Here is an 18,601-nt window from a genome sequence, read left to right as displayed (position 1 = left end):
TTAATTTCTTGTTATCTTTTCGTATCATTAGGTCTAATGGTCCACAAGGACCACAACCATCTTTTAACTTCCACTTACGAGAGTTCGAAGCCAATTTTAAGTCGGTAGTCGGAAGTGACATATGAGGCAATGATGGCTCTAAGCCAATCAAACTATATCAATAAAAAGACTATATAGCTGATCATATTAATGATTTTTTAGAAGTTAGCAATCGTGCATGTCGAATTGTCCGTGAATACATAATGTGACCGACATTTAGTATGATTTATTTTTTTCTGAAAGAAAAAGAAAAAAAAGATCGTATGATTTGGATTTACATGGCTGGTAAAGTCACATGTAAACAGAGCATCTTCTATCATGTTATTGAACATTCGAATATAATCCCATCCGAATATCAAAATTTAAAAATATATCTAATTTATGTGGCAAAATCTTGATACATCATCAAAGCTTCTAAAATGTTTTTAAGAAATTGGTAACGAATAATAGCAGAGTAAAAAGTGATATCATATGTTTCGAGGCTTATGTTTTTCAACCCCAAATTTTACTTACTATAATTAAATATATGTTTTTAGCAAATATAGATGATCAAAAGTTACAAAAACTAATGAGCTAAACCCCAAATTAAAAATAAGAATTTTATCCAAAATATAAGAAATGGAGACAACGAAAGCTTAGGAGGGGGTTTGACTTTGGTAATCCAGCTTTTGTCTGTACTTATGCAACCTAATCGGTATTATAATCATAGTGATTTATTATTTGTACAATAGATTAGGGTCCATATTTTATCATTAACTTTATACAATCATTTTTACTTTTGTCGTTTATACGATATATTCAATAACTTAACTTTGCCACTAATTCAACGTCACAGGTATGACATGTACTTTCATCTTTGTTATATAAATGACAAAAGCGAAGTTCTTTTGTCTTTTTTTCTTTGTAGGATTGCCAAACAATCATATATGCAATTATTTGTACATATTGTTTTCCAATTAATATATAATTCTCTAATCTTATTAAGTTAGCTTTGTTTTATCAATTATAATATGTTTCTTATTGTAATTTTCTTCTTAATTTAATCGGCATTACAATTTGTCTCAAATCAAGTCCAATTTTATGTAATGATTGATCTAAAGAAGCATGTATTTGATTATAGGTTTATAATTTAAAACCAATTAGCAATAAGTGGATTGATCCATATCTTTTATATACCATTTAAAATTATGTTTTATATACTCATTCGATCTGTGTTCAATATGTCAAGAAGATCGTTCTTGATCAATTATATTCATCCTTCAACTTAAAAGAGTATTTTCAAGTTAGCATTTATATATTCTCTCTTTCTATTTTTCTCTTTCTGTAAATTAGTAATTTTCTACTATGAGGTTACAAGTTAATATGATTAGTAATGTAGTAAATCATATATTACAAAGTATACTTAGCAATAATATTATTTTCATTATACTATTTTCAAAAAGATAATTGTAATTATATCATTGAAATTTTAACGACACACGCATAATGTGCGTTAGATATCAAATTTGTATAAATAATTAATCGTGTGTCTGATTTTTTTTAACTTTGGTGGACTAGCTAGCTGTGAACTAGTTGGCACATGAACATGGTGCCAATTACGACAATTCATACATTTTTTTTGGAAGAATAAAGCAAAACAGCAAACCATATAAATCAATAAGAGACCACCAATATGGTTTACATTGTTGATATTCACATCCTTTGTATGAAACCATTATATTTTCATGTGCACTCGTGGTTCTATAAATTAGAATTATACCTATTTAGAAAGTTTCAAGGACAGTCGTTGGTTTTAAATATATATAAAAAATCTTCATTTATGAATATTGAGTCATGGAATTTATGAGGTGATGTGAATTGTTTATCTTTTAGTTTTATTTTTATTATTCTGAAAAGTCATTTCCAAGTGTGAACGGAGCATCAATTTTTTTGATAACGTTTTGCGATGAAAAAAACTATATTTCTTCTTTTTTTTTTTAAATGAAATGAGCTCAAAATAGATTTATCGCATGGAATTTTTTTAATTTTTAAGTCATATGAAATATATAATTTAAGTTTGATAGATCAAGAAATGGGTCCATCAGAGAATCAAAGCTCCACTCGGATCAGACCGATTCAAACGTATGGTTCTAATTAGTTGTTTTTATAAAACTCCTTGAAGGTAAATCATATAGATATATAAAAAGTATTAGTTCATATGAGAAAAAGTGAACCAAAAAAAAAAATTGTATACCCTAGGTTATAATAGGTAGAGGAGTTTGTAAACACCAATCAACTAAACTAACCCAAAGTCAAAATGAAACTAACGCAAAGTCAAAATGATAATTATAAGTACTTCACTTATTGTCTGATAATATAAATGCGCCTGTCGCAATTTAAATGGTGAAGTCTACGACATTCACAGGTTATCCCCTATTAGGTTATATCATATTCATTAATAATTTAATATCCCAAGTTCCCAACCTTCACAAATGGATCTTCTTGGTCATAAGATTAATAATTCTAGATCAAATCTAATGTTAAATATAGAATTCTACGATGTGTTGCAAACTTCGAGTGTAACTTTTTTCAGAAATCTCAACATATTGTTGATTTGATTGACTATATCCAGATAGAGGATAAGTATTCAAAGAAAAAACGTAATATCTCCTTTTCAAGCTTTATTTTATACTAGTTGACTTAGACTTAGAAAACTAGCATAGTCAACAAACGTTTTGTCATAAATCGGATAGACAACATTAATGTAAAAAGACTTGGTAAACAGGTAAATAAAGACGTCTTAAATGTACATATAACCTGTCGTTTCTTTTTGGGGAGGTTTTAAATGATACATAGTTATACTGAAACGGAAGATAAATATGATTCATCGATTAATCTGTCATATCTAAAATATTGTAACTATTGACTTACATAGATATAGAGAGACAACTCCAATTACAGTATTCCATTCGTTCAAGCCTTGCAGAAATGGAACTATTATAAGATGATGGTTAAATTAGTGGGCCTTTTAATAAGCTCATCTTATCTCTGATAACCCATGACTTATGACCTTTAACCTACAAGACCAAAACTTGTCAGACCAAAAAAAACAAAAAGCCCAAAACTTGTAAGATGCTAAAAGTATATTACTTTGGGCCAAACCAGCTATTTGAGGCCGGATTAGCTTTTGTAGGTTTCGAAAATGTAGTCTTTATAAAGAGCTAATCAACATCCGGACACAATTAATCAAAACTTCGTACTGATTCGTATATGTTGGGATGCAGAGTCTGGACTCCTGGACTCAGGTGCTTGTTTATTTTGGGCCGAACCAGCTATTCGAGGCCGGATATGGAGTTCACGTTTCAAACATTGTTTAACTATTATTGTTCGGGTGAGAATTATGAGTTGTTAAGGACGGTTGATCTTGTTTAATTTCAGGTGCTCGAGATAACTGGAGAGGTTAGTATTAGAGTAGATACGATATATGTAAATCCTAGATTTACTAGATACGTTCTTATCTTCTATGAGCAACTCTCCTTGTATAAATACTCTCTTCGACTATTGGAATAAACACACTTTTACATTATATTTCATTGTATCAGAGCAAAAGCTCTTTTGACCTAAATTTTTTTCCACCGCAGCCTTCGTTGTTCTGTTTCTTATTCTACTTCTATTTTCTCCTATTACTATACCTCTACTATACGATGTCTTCAGCATCTGCCTTGGTAACGAGTACGTCTTCATCTAACACGTCCTCCACCACTGCATATCTTATCAACGCATCAGACAACCCGGGTGCTTTGATCTCTTCTGTTGTTTTAAAAGAAAACAACTATGCTGAATGGTCTGAAGAACTACAAAACTTTCTTAGAGCCAAACAAAAACTTGGCTTCATCGATGGATCCATCCCCAAACCGGCAGCTGATCCTGAATTAAGTTTGTGGATCGCCATAAATTCTATGATTGTTGGATGGATCCGCACATCTATCGATCCAACAATTCGTTCTACAGTTGGTTTTGTTTCAGAGGCATCACAACTGTGGGAAAATCTTCGTCGTCGTTTTTCGGTTGGGAACGGTGTTCGTAAGACACTGTTAAAAGATGAAATTGCTGCTTGTACTCAAGATGGACAACCAGTTCTTGCATACTATGGGCGTTTGATTAAACTATGGGAAGAATTACAAAACTACAAGTCTGGACGCGAGTGTAAGTGTGAAGCTGCCAGTGATATCGAGAAAGAACGTGAAGACGATCGAGTTCACAAGTTTCTTCTCGGTTTAGACAGTCGTTTCAGCTCCATCCGATCTTCTATTACTGATATAGAACCTCTACCCGATCTCTATCAAGTGTACTCTCGCGTGGTTCGTGAAGAACAGAATCTCAACGCTTCTCGTACTAAAGACGTTGTCAAAACAGAGGCGATTGGGTTCTCAGTTCAATCTAGTACTACACCTCGTTTTCGTGATAAGTCTACTCTATTTTGTACACATTGCAATCGCAAAGGTCATGAGGTCACTCAATGCTTTCTGGTTCATGGATATCCTGACTGGTGGTTAGAGCAAAATCCCCAAGAAAACCAGCCTTCTACTCGTGGTCGCGGCTCCAATGGTCGTGGAAGCAGCTCCGGTCGTGGAGGTAATCGTTCTTCTGCTCCCACTACTCGAGGTCGTGGTCGTGCTAACAACGCTCAAGCAGCCGCTCCCACCGTCTCCGGCGATGGCAATGATCAAATAGCTCAGCTCATCTCTCTCCTTCAAGCTCAACGTCCCAGCAGCTCCTCTGAACGTTTGTCGGGTAACACTTGTCTTACTGATGGGGTTATTGATACTGGTGCTTCCCATCATATGACAGGGGATTGTTCGATTTTGGTTGATGTTTTTGATATCACTCCTTCTCCGGTTACCAAACCCGATGGCAAAGCCTCGCAGGCTACGAAATGTGGCACACTTCTCTTGCATGACTCTTATAAACTTCACGATGTGTTGTTTGTTCCCGATTTTGATTGCACTTTGATCTCTGTCTCTAAATTACTTAAACAGACAAGCTCAATTGCAATCTTTACTGACACATTTTGTTTCTTACAGGACCGTTTTTTGAGGACTTTGATTGGGGCGGGGGAAGAACGTGAGGGAGTGTATTATTTTACCGGTGTATTGGCACCTCGTGTACACAAAGCTTCGTCGGATTTTGCGATCTCTGGAGATTTGTGGCATCGCCGCCTAGGACATCCTTCTACTAGTGTTTTGCTTTCGTTACCGGAATGTAATCGTTCTTCACAAGGTTTTGACAAGATTGACAGTTGTGATACTTGTTTTCGTTCAAAACAAACTCGTGAGGTTTTTCCTATTAGCAATAATAAAACAATGGAATGTTTTTCTCTAATTCATGGTGATGTATGGGGTCCATATCGAACTCCATCTACAACGGGTGCTGTTTACTTTCTCACATTAGTTGATGACTATTCTCGTTCCGTTTGGACGTATCTCATGTCTTCTAAAACTGAAGTCTCGCAGCTCATTAAGAATTTTTGTGCTATGTCTGAACGTCAATTCGGAAAACAAGTCAAAGCATTTCGTACTGACAATGGAACCGAATTCATGTGTTTAACACCCTACTTTCAAACACACGGCATACTTCATCAAACATCATGTGTTGACACTCCGCAACAAAATGGTCGTGTCGAAAGGAAACATCGACATATCCTGAACGTTGCTCGGGCGTGTCTATTTCAAGGTAACCTTCCGGTCAAATTTTGGGGTGAAAGTATTCTTACTGCTACTCATCTTATCAATCGCACACCATCCGCTGTGTTAAAAGGAAAAACTCCATATGAACTCCTCTTTGGCGAAAGACCCTCATATGATATGCTTCGCTCTTTCGGTTGTTTATGCTATGCTCACATTCGCCCGCGAAACAAGGATAAATTTACTTCTAGAAGTCGCAAGTGTGTCTTTATAGGCTATCCCCATGGCAAGAAGGCATGGCGTGTTTACGATCTGGAAACCGGAAAAATATTTGCAAGTAGGGATGTTCGATTTCATGAGGATATCTATCCATATGCGACTGCTACTCAATCCAATGTTCCTCTACCCCCTCCTACTCCTCCAATGGTGAATGATGACTGGTTCTTACCTATCTCCACCCAAGTTGATTCCACTAATGTTGACTCTTCATCCTCATCTTCTCCTGCGCAATCTGGATCGATCGATCAGCCACCTAGATCGATCGATCAATCACCTTCTACGTCGACGAATCCAGTCCCAGAGGAAATTGGATCGATCGTTCCCTCATCTTCTCCTTCTAGATCGATCGATCGATCCACATCTGACTTGTCAGCTTCAGATACGACTGAATTACTAAGTACAGGCGAATCTTCTACTCCTTCATCTCCGGGTCTTCCTGAGTTATTGGGCAAAGGTTGTAGAGAAAAGAAGAAGTCTGTTCTTCTTAAAGATTTTGTCACAAACACTACATCGAAGAAGAAAACAGCATCTCATAATATACACTCTCCCTCACAAGTTCTACCCTCTGGTCTCCCCACTTCTCTGTCCGCCGATTCGGTCTCTGGTAAGACTCTTTATCCTCTCTCAGATTTTCTGACTAACTCTGGTTATTCTGCAAATCATATTGCTTTTATGGCAGCAATCCTTGATAGCAATGAACCTAAGCATTTTAAAGATGCTATTTTAATTAAAGAGTGGTGTGAAGCAATGTCTAAGGAGATAGACGCACTCGAAGCTAATCACACATGGGATATTACAGATTTACCTCATGGGAAAAAGGCTATCAGTAGTAAGTGGGTTTACAAGTTGAAATACAATTCAGATGGAACACTTGAACGTCACAAAGCTCGCCTTGTTGTTATGGGTAATCATCAAAAAGAAGGAGTAGACTTCAAAGAAACGTTTGCTCCTGTGGCTAAATTGACTACAGTTAGAACCATTTTGGCTGTCGCTGCTGCAAAAGATTGGGAGGTCCACCAGATGGATGTTCATAATGCATTTTTACATGGCGATCTTGAGGAAGAAGTTTACATGCGACTACCTCCAGGTTTCAAATGTTCCGACCCTTCTAAAGTGTGTCGCCTTCGCAAGTCCTTGTATGGTCTCAAACAGGCTCCCCGTTGTTGGTTTTCTAAGTTGTCGACCGCACTTCGTAACATTGGTTTCACTCAGAGTTATGAAGACTACTCCCTATTTTCTCTGAAAAATGGCGACACGATTATTCATGTCCTAGTCTATGTTGACGACCTCATTGTTGCTGGTAATAATCTTGATGCCATTGATCGATTCAAATCACAGCTTCACAAATGTTTTCACATGAAAGATCTCGGTAAGCTTAAGTACTTTCTCGGTCTTGAAGTGTCTCGTGGTCCGGATGGATTTTGTCTCTCTCAACGCAAATACGCATTGGATATCGTCAAAGAAACTGGTCTGCTAGGTTGTAAGCCTTCCGCTGTTCCTATTGCTCTTAACCACAAACTTGCTTCCATAACCGGACCGGTGTTTACTAATCCCGAACAATATCGTCGCTTAGTTGGTCGGTTTATCTACCTTACTATCACGAGACCTGATCTTAGCTATGCGGTTCACATTCTTTCTCAGTTTATGCAAGCTCCGTTGGTTGCTCATTGGGAGGCTGCGCTCCGTCTCGTTCGTTATCTCAAAGGCTCACCGGCGCAAGGCATTTTTCTCCGATCAGATAGTTCTCTTATCATCAATGCTTATTGTGACTCTGATTATAACGCTTGCCCTCTCACACGAAGATCTCTCTCGGCATATGTCGTTTACTTGGGGGACTCTCCTATTTCTTGGAAGACAAAGAAACAAGACACAGTCTCCTACTCTTCGGCTGAGGCCGAGTATAGGGCAATGGCATATACGCTTAAAGAACTGAAATGGTTGAAAGCTCTACTCAAGGATTTGGGTGTTCATCACAGCTCTCCTATGAAGTTGCACTGTGATAGCGAGGCTGCCATTCATATTGCGGCAAATCCTGTGTTTCATGAGCGCACTAAACACATCGAATCGGATTGTCATAAGGTTCGTGACGCTGTTCTCGACAAACTCATCACTACTGAACACATTTATACTGAAGACCAGGTCGCCGATCTTCTTACCAAGTCGCTACCAAGACCGACCTTTGAAAGACTCTTGTCCACGTTAGGTGTTACGGATTACGTACCATCAACGTGAGGGGGGGTATTAGAGTAGATACGATATATGTAAATCCTAGATTTACTAGATACGTTCTTATCTTCTATGAGCAACTCTCCTTGTATAAATACTCTCTTCGACTATTGGAATAAACACACTTTTACATTATATTTCAGTTAGTATATAATTAGTAACCTAGTAAATTTTTATAGTTTTATACATAAGTATTTTACACTTCTTAAAAGATAATCTAAGATATAAAAAACCTAATATAAGAGGTTCATCGAATAAGACACCACACATTATTCTCCATAACCAACTATCGTTCTTACTGTGGTACATGTTTATTTACATCACAATGATCGCCTTCTGGCGACGTTAAAAACTAAGTTCAAAATGCGGATAATCAAACTTATGTACAAACATGTATATATATATATATATATATTCAACGTATGTCTTATTTATCAAATTCAAAATTAATTTTAAATCTGATAGTGCATGTCCGTATAAATTATAGAAAAAAAAACACAATCATAGCTATTCTGATATCAATTTATTTATTCTTTATCAAAATTTGACATGCAGTTCTTTTCTGATATCCAATATCCACTCATAAATCAACTATACTATCTGTGTCTGGATCCATTCTTAAGTTTGTCAAGTGAATTTGAGTATGACAAAGCCAAAGTACGTACTTAATTAAAATAAAAGTTAATTTTATATATAAGAATTATAAATTTACAACTTAGAAGACACGAAGGGTTAGATTAGAAATAATGACCTAATGGAAAGACTAAAGTGGAACAAAAAGACACGTAAGTGTCTCAATGGTCCAAATCCAATTTGTTTCGTCCTTCACAAGACTACAAACCTATGCACATGTTCGAACATATGAACACGACAACTTCTCTTCTGCCACTTTGTTATTTTCTTTTTTTTCAATAAAAAAATCATTATCGATGGAAAATCTAATACACGGCATCAAGATTTCTCCTAGGATTTGAAGAAATTGTACGCGTAACCTAGAATAAACTATACGGTGCTCTAAGTCAAGATTTTCAAAAGATTATCAACATTTCATCAACAACAAATACTTTTTTTTTCTTAATTTATTCAATATTTCCTAAAAGAATTTCTTAGCTTGTAGTCTTGTAATAAGTTATACTAAAGTGAAAGAGGAGATGATATTTTTAGGAAATTGTTATAGTAAGTCAACCCAAGTTATTTTTGTTATTGTGTTGTTTATGTCTTTTTGGTATCTAGTAGGATGTTTAATGACTACGTAAACTTTTCCGAAATTATAATTAAGAAAGAAAAAAAAAGTTGAAAAAGAAGACCACTTATGGTCAAATACAACAATGGTCAAACACGACAACTTTGGTCCCCAAATCTCTTTCTAATCCTTTGACCATTTTCACATGTCCCATCTCTTTTACCTTACTTTTCAACTCCACCCCCAAACTTTTCTCTTCTTTATTAAATGACATCAAATAACTAAAAATGAAAAATAAACCCTTCAAATTGCAAGTAACAAGTAAACATGATGAATATATCACAATTTATAATTTAACAATCCAAAAAACTAACAAATCGAAATTTAGCAAAAGCTTTTTGATTTTGATTACATTGATTTCATTCATAGTTTGAGTACTTCACTAAGTAAGGATCTAAATTTATATTATAAAAGCCTTAAATAAAGATTTGTTCTTTTCAAGACGATTCCAAAATAAGATCAGCAACGGCGGCTCCGGCGAGATCAGCGGCGGAGAGAGAATGATTATGATCTCCTTCATAAGTAACAATCAACATGGACGAATCATCAGCTGCTCTCTCAACATGTTTACGTGCTGGACAACCTCTTACGCTACTACACTTATAATATCCTCTGTTTTCACAATATCAAGAAACAGAGCACAATCAATTTCACCATAAAGTTTCGATTTTTATTAAGATACTGTAATTGAAAATTGTACTTTTTATAGTTTACCTTGGATGTGGAGATCCTTTAATTGGTTTTTGTCCGTATTTCCTCCATGAATAATCGTCCGGTGGTACATCGGACATTTTTGCACTTATCGCCGGAACCCTAATTATTCTCCTCTGTTTTATCTTTCTGAAAAAACAGAGCAAACAAAAGAAACAATTTTTAGATACCAAATCTATGAACTTTTATAGTTGGGTCGAATCTAAATACCAAATCTAATAAAAATTTACCTTTTCTTCGAGCAATGACAACGACCGGAGGAAGAAGCGGAAGCGCATTTTCCGGTGAGAAGATTCTCAGAGTTACATTTTCTCTTTGTTGATTTTGAGAAAGACGAGACCGTCGTGGAGAGGCTTTGAGTTTGAGACGCAAACGGCGCCGTTTCAGAGGGACGTTGATGATGATGAATCTTCTTCTGGTTGTCTGATTCCGTTGTTACAGAGGAGAGAGATGAGAAATCAATCGTTTTCATCGATGAAGAAAACGAACCTTTTCGGATCATTTGCGGCGGAGGAGGAAGAGGAGACTGAAACGGCGTCGTTTTTGGTTCTTCTTGTAAAAGAACCGGAGAAATAACATGAACCGGAGCACGTCTAAACCGGGCGTGTCCGGTTCGAGTTCGATCTAAGAGAGATATGACTCTTTTAAACTTTGAAACAGCCGCGTCCGCCGTTGTGTTACGAGCTGATTCAAGATCTGCGGCGGCGGAGGCGGAGGCGGAGGCGGAAGAAGAAGATGGCTGATCAGAGTTAAAGCTATCACGAGACATTAAACCGATGAAATTTTCGATACTTTTGAGTCCTGAAGCAGCTGCTTCTTGAACGGCGAAGCTATCAGCTCCGACGCCGGAGATGTAATTCCGAGTCATGAGCTCCACCGCCATAAAATCTCTCTCTCTACAAGGAGAGAGTTGTGGACTTTATGGGATTCGAGAGGACTAAAGTAAATAAGAGAACAAAAATGAATAAAAAATTTGGTATTTAAAGTGATGTAATTTGTATGGTAGGTGACTGACTAATGTGTCACGGTTTAGACTTTTCCTATGTTCATAAATAGTCTTTTTTACTATTCAATTTTTGTTGTTAAGAGTCAACTTTTTCTTTTTTTGTTAGATTCGAAAAGTCAAAGTTTGTACAAAATTAGAGGATTCAACCTTCACGTGTTTGTTGCAACGGTAGTGATAAGTCTTGATCATCACTATTTTTAAAACGTTTACGAGCATATTTGCATACATGTTCTTTACTTAAAAACCAAGAGAACTCAATACATTTTATTTTATTTTACTATACACCACTATCCCATGAGCTTTGGCAAACTCTAATCTTTTGTCGAGATAGAAGAATCAAGTCTTTATTAGATGAGTTGTTGTAACAATTTGTAACACCAACAATTTTTGATACAATTCATTTAAGCACCAAAACATTTGTAATGCCTACAATTCAATGTTTTTGAAAGAGCTTTGGAAAAAAACTTTGTGAGAGAACTTACAAACTCACATCTTGTTTTCTTACAACTATAGTGATTAAAGCTGTCCAAAACTCCTTATTAAACTGCTAGTCATCCGTTTAGACACAGTTAAACACTTTTGTACATATTTTTACTCTGATTAACCAATTATACATTTCATCGAAAAAACTTTATTTTTTTCAAAAAAGTTTTTAGAACAAATGAAGTATTACTACTTCGTATATAATCTAGTAATTTGTATTAGGATGAAATTATCTCTATTCTGGTTTAATTAGTACATTAGACTCATTTTTTACTCCACTAAAGAAAGAGATGTCCAAACTATTAGGCTAGAAGATGAACAAACGGCTAAACCACTAACTTAATCGCTTTTCGACATTATTCTAATTTTTCTTGTTCTAGTATTTTTTTTTTTGTCGGCATTTTTCTTGTTCTTTTCGTCGACACTATTGTAATTAAACTTGATAAAATACATGTTGTTAAGATGAATGAAAAAGAAAATGTTTTATTTTTTATTTTTATGGAGAGACAAATCAAGATAGGTGTGATGATAAGAGTCATAACGGACGAAAAAGAAGAGAGAGGATCGAGTCAAACTTTCGTCGTCAGCCGTATGATCTGGTTTCGAAGTAGGACCCAACAAATTTAACTTAAATCGCAGAAGTTTTTGTCGTCGCCAGCTTAGTGGAGTTGACTTTTCGTCAACATCCTCTTTGTTATTTTTGTTCATTAATTCTTTGGGCTTTATTTACTCTACTTTTATTGCTTCTTCTTCACTAATCATGGTTTAGGTTGGTTGTTGTACAACCATATTTGTTAAAAATGAAGTCTAATACAATATCTATGCCGATATCATTTTAGAGTAATTTCTTGTTACAAATTAAGTTTAAATCATAATGTCGGCGATCTGCCTCCTCCGCCTCTCCGTTTGCGGCACTCCTTGCCGGCGAACGGGGAGGGCTCCTCCTCCTCCCTCTTTGTTGTCTTTGATGTTTCTCCTCCTCTCGTGCTCCATCGTTTTGTTTCAGATTTCGATTGCCCATCGTCTCTAGTTGGTGGTGCGTGGTGGGTTTCTCCTTTCTGCGGTGGTTGTGGCTCTTGATGAGACGTTTGGGTTCGTTGGACCTCCTAGCGACGGGATTCTTCTCCGATCTAGAAATCAGGTGGTGCATCGCCTTAGTTTTGTTTTTTCTGCTCTTCGTAAAGCCTCCTCGATTCTTCATCGTTTTTGCTCGAAGTTGGAGCTTGTGGTGTCTTTTGTTGTTGTTGTTTTGTACTTAGACAACAGTGATGTTATGCGTCATGTCGGAGTGGAGTCTTAAGGGAAGAATAGAGGCGGCGCGTTGGTCTTCGAGGCATCATTTATCCGTGGGAGATGGTTCCTATTGTTTTGATAGGAATGGTGACTGAAGGTAGTTTCTTTGGTTATCCCTGTAACCGTCGGATTTGTGTTTTAGTCCTCTGTTGTCTTTGCGTTTTTGCGTTAGTTTGCGGAGAAGCTGTAGGCGCTTTATTAAGAGGTTTTGTGGACGGGCTTCTGCTAAAGTTTGCTCGTGGCAACTACGATGGGACTCCAACTCTTTGGTATCTTCGAGTTGTGGAAATCACGCAAATTTCTGAGTTTAGCTTCTCGGAATCGGTGTTTTTTCTCTTGTTTCCGCTTTTAGTTAACGTTAACCACTATTACTGTTTGTTTTTGTCTGTGCTTTCTGTAGATTTATTTTTCCGCTACATGTATTCCGTGTAACTTCTGTCATAACTTCGAAAATGGTATAAATACTTAACATTGATACCAAAAAAAAAAAAGTTAAAACCATAATCAGTACTCATGTGATCATCTTTTTCTACATTTTATTTTTTGTGTGAAAAATTATCCAAGAGAGTGTTATTGTAGATTAGACCTTCAACATGATTGAAACAATGCATATATGTTTGGCCAATGGTCCACAATAACCATAACAAATAACAAACACTGATACGATGATATATAACAAAAATAGCATGGTGACATGGTCTATACGTAAAATAATATACACAAATGAAATCATAAACTAGTTCAATTTTGTTTTTAATTAAAAAGAAAAGTTAGTGTAGAAGCTTGGAAAAAAGAACCTTTATTAGGGTAAAAATATTCAACCTTTAGTTAACCAGATCACGACGAGACATTCACACAGTTAGATTCGTAGATGTGACCACGATTTTAATTTAATCGAGGAGAGAGACTTGAGAATGAAAAACAAAGTACACACAAAACTTGACTTGACTGAAGAGACACTCAAAGTCAAAGACGAAAGCTGACGAAACCATTTATTCCTCCCAGAAACGTGTTTCTTTTGCCCTATCACCGAAAGTTCCTTCGCTATATATATCATTTCCTCTTCATCTATATTTTGATCATAGATTATTCTTAAACATAGTTTTAGTTCATGATTTTAATGAAACAGTTGTATTCCGTCACCAAAATCGTGTTTTAAAATGTATTCAGATTCCTATAAATAAATTTAAGAAGAAAACGAATGAGGATGGGTAGCTTTCAGGCTTTGAGTGAGATATACCTAGGGAGAGGCATTTAGTGTGCGCATTATTTTGAACGCATTTAAAGTTCCCATTTTCAAACCTTTTGATAAAAACAGATTTCTAAAAGATGAGATCTAAATTCGACAAAGAAATGGAGAAATGATTAGATCCATATGCGTGTGTATTTGTAAGTCATTCATTTGGGTGTATTCAAGTGTGTGATTATTATTATTGTTTGGGAATATTTGAAAAATATACAGACATGTGTTTTTTTCTCAATTTTATTCTAAATAATTGTTTCAGTCACAGCAAATGTTATAGACAATAAAAAATAGTCAAAAATAATTTATTACACTCACTCACACTATACTTATTATGTTGTTTACCATTCAATTTTTATGTCAATTGTTTTTTACATAATTAGTTAACACCGTATTCTATTCCTTTTGTACCTACCATATTTGTTATATTTTATTTGATTTCTCTACTTATGTATTTTTAAGTATGTTCGTAAAATCACTATAAAATATCTCTTTCGGTTATGCTAATTTAAGATAAACTAATATATATATTTAGTTTTAACAATAAACTCATGAGTTATCCTTTCAGTTTCTTGCTAAAACTACATCTTCCTTCGGTTTCTACAACAATTTATTACTTTTTTTTTTTTAAATCTCTTTTAGATCATTGCTTAAACTAAAAATATAATATATTTTCTTTTCTTTGGAGTTAAATATGTAAAATATCTAAAATAAATGTTACTTTATCTTTTTTACTAAGAATTAAAAAGTAAAAAACAATATATATATAAATAATAATATATATGTAACAAATATTTTTCTTTTGGTTATGTGGTTTTAACATTTTAGGATGCTTTTCTATTTAAATATTTTTAATTTGTTATTTGAAATTTTTTGTTGGTTTTCTAATTATAATTTCGGATTTTTTTGTATATTTATTTATAGGATCCATATATTGATATAATCTATAACCAATAGATTTTATAGTTTTGGGTTTGAATATGTAAATTAAACCCATATAAATAAATAGGTTGAATCAAACCTGTTTAATAAAACCTCGAACCCATATGGGTTTGGATCGAATTAAATTATCTATTTTGATACCCCTGGCTCACAAATGTTTCATGAAGTATCATATCCAAATAATTATGTGATCCCGAAATATATGTGGATAACTACTGATTGAAAACTCGGCCCAAAATACATGAGCAAGCAAGAAAACTAGCTTAGTGGACACAACTCAATAGCCTATAATTTTGACCCAACACTCTCTTTTCTTTTTTTTTATCAACATATATTCTGCGAATCAAATGAGCTTCCATAAACTCCAATTCTTACTTTGAAGGGCATTCATAATAAACTAAGAATTCCCTACTACTTCTGAGTGAAGGTGCAGAGACGTCACTCGTCCCAATCATATTTGAGGATGCGGAATAAAGATGGAAAGTATAACATCACGTTTGAGGTTAAAGCCTTCAGAATTTTCCTTAATATGACTTTTCATTTATCATCTGATTTTGTAATATATATGTTTAAGATTGCTTAAACTGATGCATTGAATAAGGTCCTGGTTTTGAAATACATGAATGATTTGTTTTTTCATACCTCCTTAACAAATGGACCATTATCTAATGACGTAAGCTATATCTCCTCATAGAGGACAACTCTAGTTATCAATTAGAACATCTGTTCCTTGACATTCAATTTCCAAGGAATCCACAAGAATGACTTTGTCATTCCGTCCATTAATCAGGTAGATATTTTTGACCACATCTAAATGTGGATGACTTTGTATTTCGATATGGTCAAAAATATTTACCTAATTTAACGACCGAAAAACGAAGTCATCGTTATGGATTCTTTGTAGACTGAAACTCAGGGAACAAAATCTCCTCTTCCAAAACCTCTGGAACATTTGGCATCGTCGTCATATGTTTTTTTTTTTCTTTTCTTCTTGGTGTATTGTCAATTGTGAATGGCCGCAACAGGGTTTTATAGTATTTATTAAATAGGCAAATATGGTTAGTTATGATTTAAGAATATTCTCACCGATTTCATGTTAAATGTTTAAAGAAAAAGGAAATTATTGATAGACTAGGATATCTACTTGGTCAATTCCGTATCTGTGTATTTTAGAGTATCCTAATTTATTGTTACAAATTCAAAATCAGACTTGCAGTGATTGCTATTGGGCCGTTAAAATGACCAAAACTGGATTACTTATTTTTACTCAAAATCAGAGTACGACGATTGCGGAAAGCAAAATGACAATATCATCAAATCTTGGTTGCCATTTCTTGTTTTCCGGGTTTATGAAATCACACCTTTGTAGAGAGACTAGATAGATTATGAACTTCACATATGAAACTTTACCAACCATTAAGGAAACTGAAGTAAACAGTTTCCTACTTGACATATTATCTCAAATCTCAATCGTCATATGTTGTGAATGACTATATACTTTGCTAACTATGGTAGTTGTTCGTGAGATTTGGAGTTGTATAGTACCATTCATTTTTAATGAAACATTGTATCTATCAAAACTAACACTTGAAAGAAAAAAAACACATTATAGAATCAGGAAGAACTCAGTGAACATTCATGAATACCAAGCATATCGCAATTTCCATGTTCTTAAATAACTAGGACACAATCCATGAACATCGATAGAACCGGACAGTGATTACTGATTAGTCTTTAGTTTTCCACCATGATGATTACAAAAGGGTCAAGTATGAAACATTATTTTCTCACTGAAAAAAGGATGTAAAAAAATAAGATTGTACATTGAGTTCAGGTGAAACCAGTAAAATAGTCAGGATGATAAAAGAGCAAAATATGTCTATCTCTACTTCATCCCTAACAAAGATATAGGCCATCAAAAGAGAACAAAAGACCGACCTTTTCAAATGCTACTTCTCTCAAAAGACTGTAAAATTGCTGACCTGAACAGTTTTGATTGATCATTCACTGCTCTCTGTTGGAGCCGGTTTCTTTCCATACTGCTGCAAGGGAAAAACAAACCGAGGATGAAGTTAGAAAACTTACTCAACTTGTTCAGACGTTAGAGTCAGTTCTGTGAAGGAAGGAAAGAAAAAGAAACACACACCTTTTTCCCAAAAGAGAAAGGGACATATCTGTATTTGATCATATGCTGTATCTGTTTCCTCATCGTAAGGAAAAACAACATCACCCAGTAGAAGAGAAGTATTGGCCAGAATACAGGTACATCAAACACCTCGAAGAACGTCATCATAAATCCGATGATGAAAGCCCTTATGATCGATAACCTTCATGGCAAAAAACACACACACAACATTCCACATCAAAAAATCCAAAGGACATCAAATCGAGACTTCATCACATTCTAGATTGATAAACCTAAAAAGAATTCATACAAAGGCTTCACAAAGTGAATCTTGTCGATCTCTTCTAAATTTGGTTCTAAATCTTGCTAAAAATGTAGTTTCTCTGCAGAATTGAATCAATCTAGCTACATCAAAGTCCACAATAATTGAATTCCTCAACAAGTAAGTCATCAAACATCATTATCAATCATCTGATCTAACGATTCAGTCATGAATTCATCTGCAATCAAACCAATAACGCTACTAAAACCCTAGATCAGATCTACGTAATCTAACTATATCAAAGTCTACAATAGTTGAATTCCTTAACAAGTAAGTCATCAAGCTTCGTCATCCTCTCAAGTCTCAATCGATAAAGTGAATCAAACCAATAACGCTATGCTCAATTTCACTACTAAAACCCTATATCAGATCTAACAAAATCAATAATACAGAATCAAAGAGACGAACCAGAATTTGAACTCAGGGAGACGGCGAACGAAAGGACGATACTCATCGGATCTCCGAGTAGGAAGAGAACCACCGGAAGTGAGAGAAGCTTCGGGATCTTCTTGAGGAGATAGAAAAGCAATGATGAGATTCAAAAGGTAGATGCCGATGGCGTAAGTGATGATGTAGAAGCCTTCCACAAAGTAAACACGAACGATGTAGATCAATACAACACAGAGACATGCGATCCATCGATAGAGAACGTGAGGAACCGTTTTGTCGAGAAGATGTTGTTGTCGCTGCGAAAAGGCGTGGATCAATCGGTTAACGGCGTCGGCGGGAGATGATGAGTCGCTTGATTGGAGATTATCATCGGTGGCGGTGGCGGTGGTGGCGGCGGCTGCCGGAGGTACAACAGCCGTTGCTGCGGATTCCATCGGTGGATACTCTCTCTGTGTCTCTTTGGTTTGATCTCTCTCTCTACCTCGGAAAATGCGACGGAGGAGACGGAGATTCGTAGATTTGGATTTGGGACTTTTTGGGAGATCAGATCAGATCATATCCGGTTTACGGAAGATCTACTATTTACTATCCGAACCGGTTGAAATTATACGATCAATCTATCGGTTTACTTGCGGG

The 18,601-nt window shown here is 35.3% G+C and overlaps 3 protein-coding genes, 1 long non-coding RNA gene, 1 other non-coding gene and 1 pseudogene across 8 annotated transcripts; 1 reads left to right on the top strand and 5 right to left on the bottom strand.

The window, feature by feature from the left end:
- Positions 1-3,022: 3,022 nt before the first annotated feature.
- AT2G07900 lies at positions 3,023-3,355 on the bottom strand. Its single transcript, NR_140245.1, has one exon. It is a non-coding gene; the product is annotated as an other RNA (long non-coding RNA).
- A 367-nt stretch (positions 3,356-3,722) lies between these two features.
- On the top strand, positions 3,723-8,216 carry AT2G23330 (annotated as a pseudogene; the record flags this gene model as incomplete). Its single annotated transcript has 1 exon — positions 3,723-8,216.
- Positions 8,217-9,523: 1,307 nt separating this feature from the next.
- AT2G23321 (uncharacterized protein) lies at positions 9,524-9,664 on the bottom strand (the record flags this gene model as incomplete). The annotated part of the gene is made up of 1 exon (NM_001124900.1): positions 9,524-9,664. The coding sequence occupies one exon, from the start codon at positions 9,662-9,664 to the stop codon at positions 9,524-9,526; it is 141 nt and encodes a 46-aa protein (NP_001118372.1).
- A 5-nt stretch (positions 9,665-9,669) lies between these two features.
- Positions 9,670-11,156, bottom strand: WRKY15 (WRKY DNA-binding protein 15). 2 transcript variants are annotated; one of them, NM_127896.3, is made up of 3 exons: positions 10,392-11,156; positions 10,165-10,290; positions 9,670-10,062 (listed from the first exon to the last, which is right to left on the bottom strand). In NM_127896.3, the coding sequence occupies exons 1-3, from the start codon at positions 11,042-11,044 to the stop codon at positions 9,888-9,890; spliced, it is 954 nt and encodes a 317-aa protein (NP_179913.1). In that variant the 5' UTR covers positions 11,045-11,156; the 3' UTR covers positions 9,670-9,887. The 2 variants fall into 2 exon arrangements, with proteins under 2 accessions (NP_179913.1, NP_973521.1); NM_201792.1 differs by having other exon boundaries at positions 9,670-10,060; positions 10,392-11,109.
- A 4,688-nt stretch (positions 11,157-15,844) lies between these two features.
- MIR5016 lies at positions 15,845-16,058 on the bottom strand. The gene has a single exon (NR_140244.1). It is a non-coding gene; the product is annotated as a microRNA ath-MIR5016 precursor (primary transcript).
- Positions 16,059-16,662: 604 nt separating this feature from the next.
- On the bottom strand, positions 16,663-18,599 carry ATRER1C1 (Rer1 family protein). Of its 2 annotated transcripts, none has more exons than NM_127895.4 (3): positions 17,984-18,599; positions 17,275-17,455; positions 16,663-17,170 (listed from the first exon to the last, which is right to left on the bottom strand). In NM_127895.4, exons 1-3 carry the CDS (start codon positions 18,397-18,399, stop codon positions 17,129-17,131), a joined length of 639 nt encoding a protein of 212 aa, NP_565550.1. In that variant the 5' UTR covers positions 18,400-18,599; the 3' UTR covers positions 16,663-17,128. The 2 variants fall into 2 exon arrangements, with proteins under 2 accessions (NP_565550.1, NP_850039.1); NM_179708.1 differs by having other exon boundaries at positions 16,824-17,167; positions 17,984-18,522.
- Positions 18,600-18,601: the final 2 nt, after the last annotated feature.

The sequence above is a fragment of the Arabidopsis thaliana genome, chromosome 2, assembly GCF_000001735.4.
Source record: "Arabidopsis thaliana chromosome 2, partial sequence".
Classification (NCBI taxonomy): domain Eukaryota; kingdom Viridiplantae; phylum Streptophyta; class Magnoliopsida; order Brassicales; family Brassicaceae; genus Arabidopsis; species Arabidopsis thaliana.
Note: the sequence above shows the minus strand (reverse complement) of the source record. Positions and strands in the feature narration are given on the sequence as shown.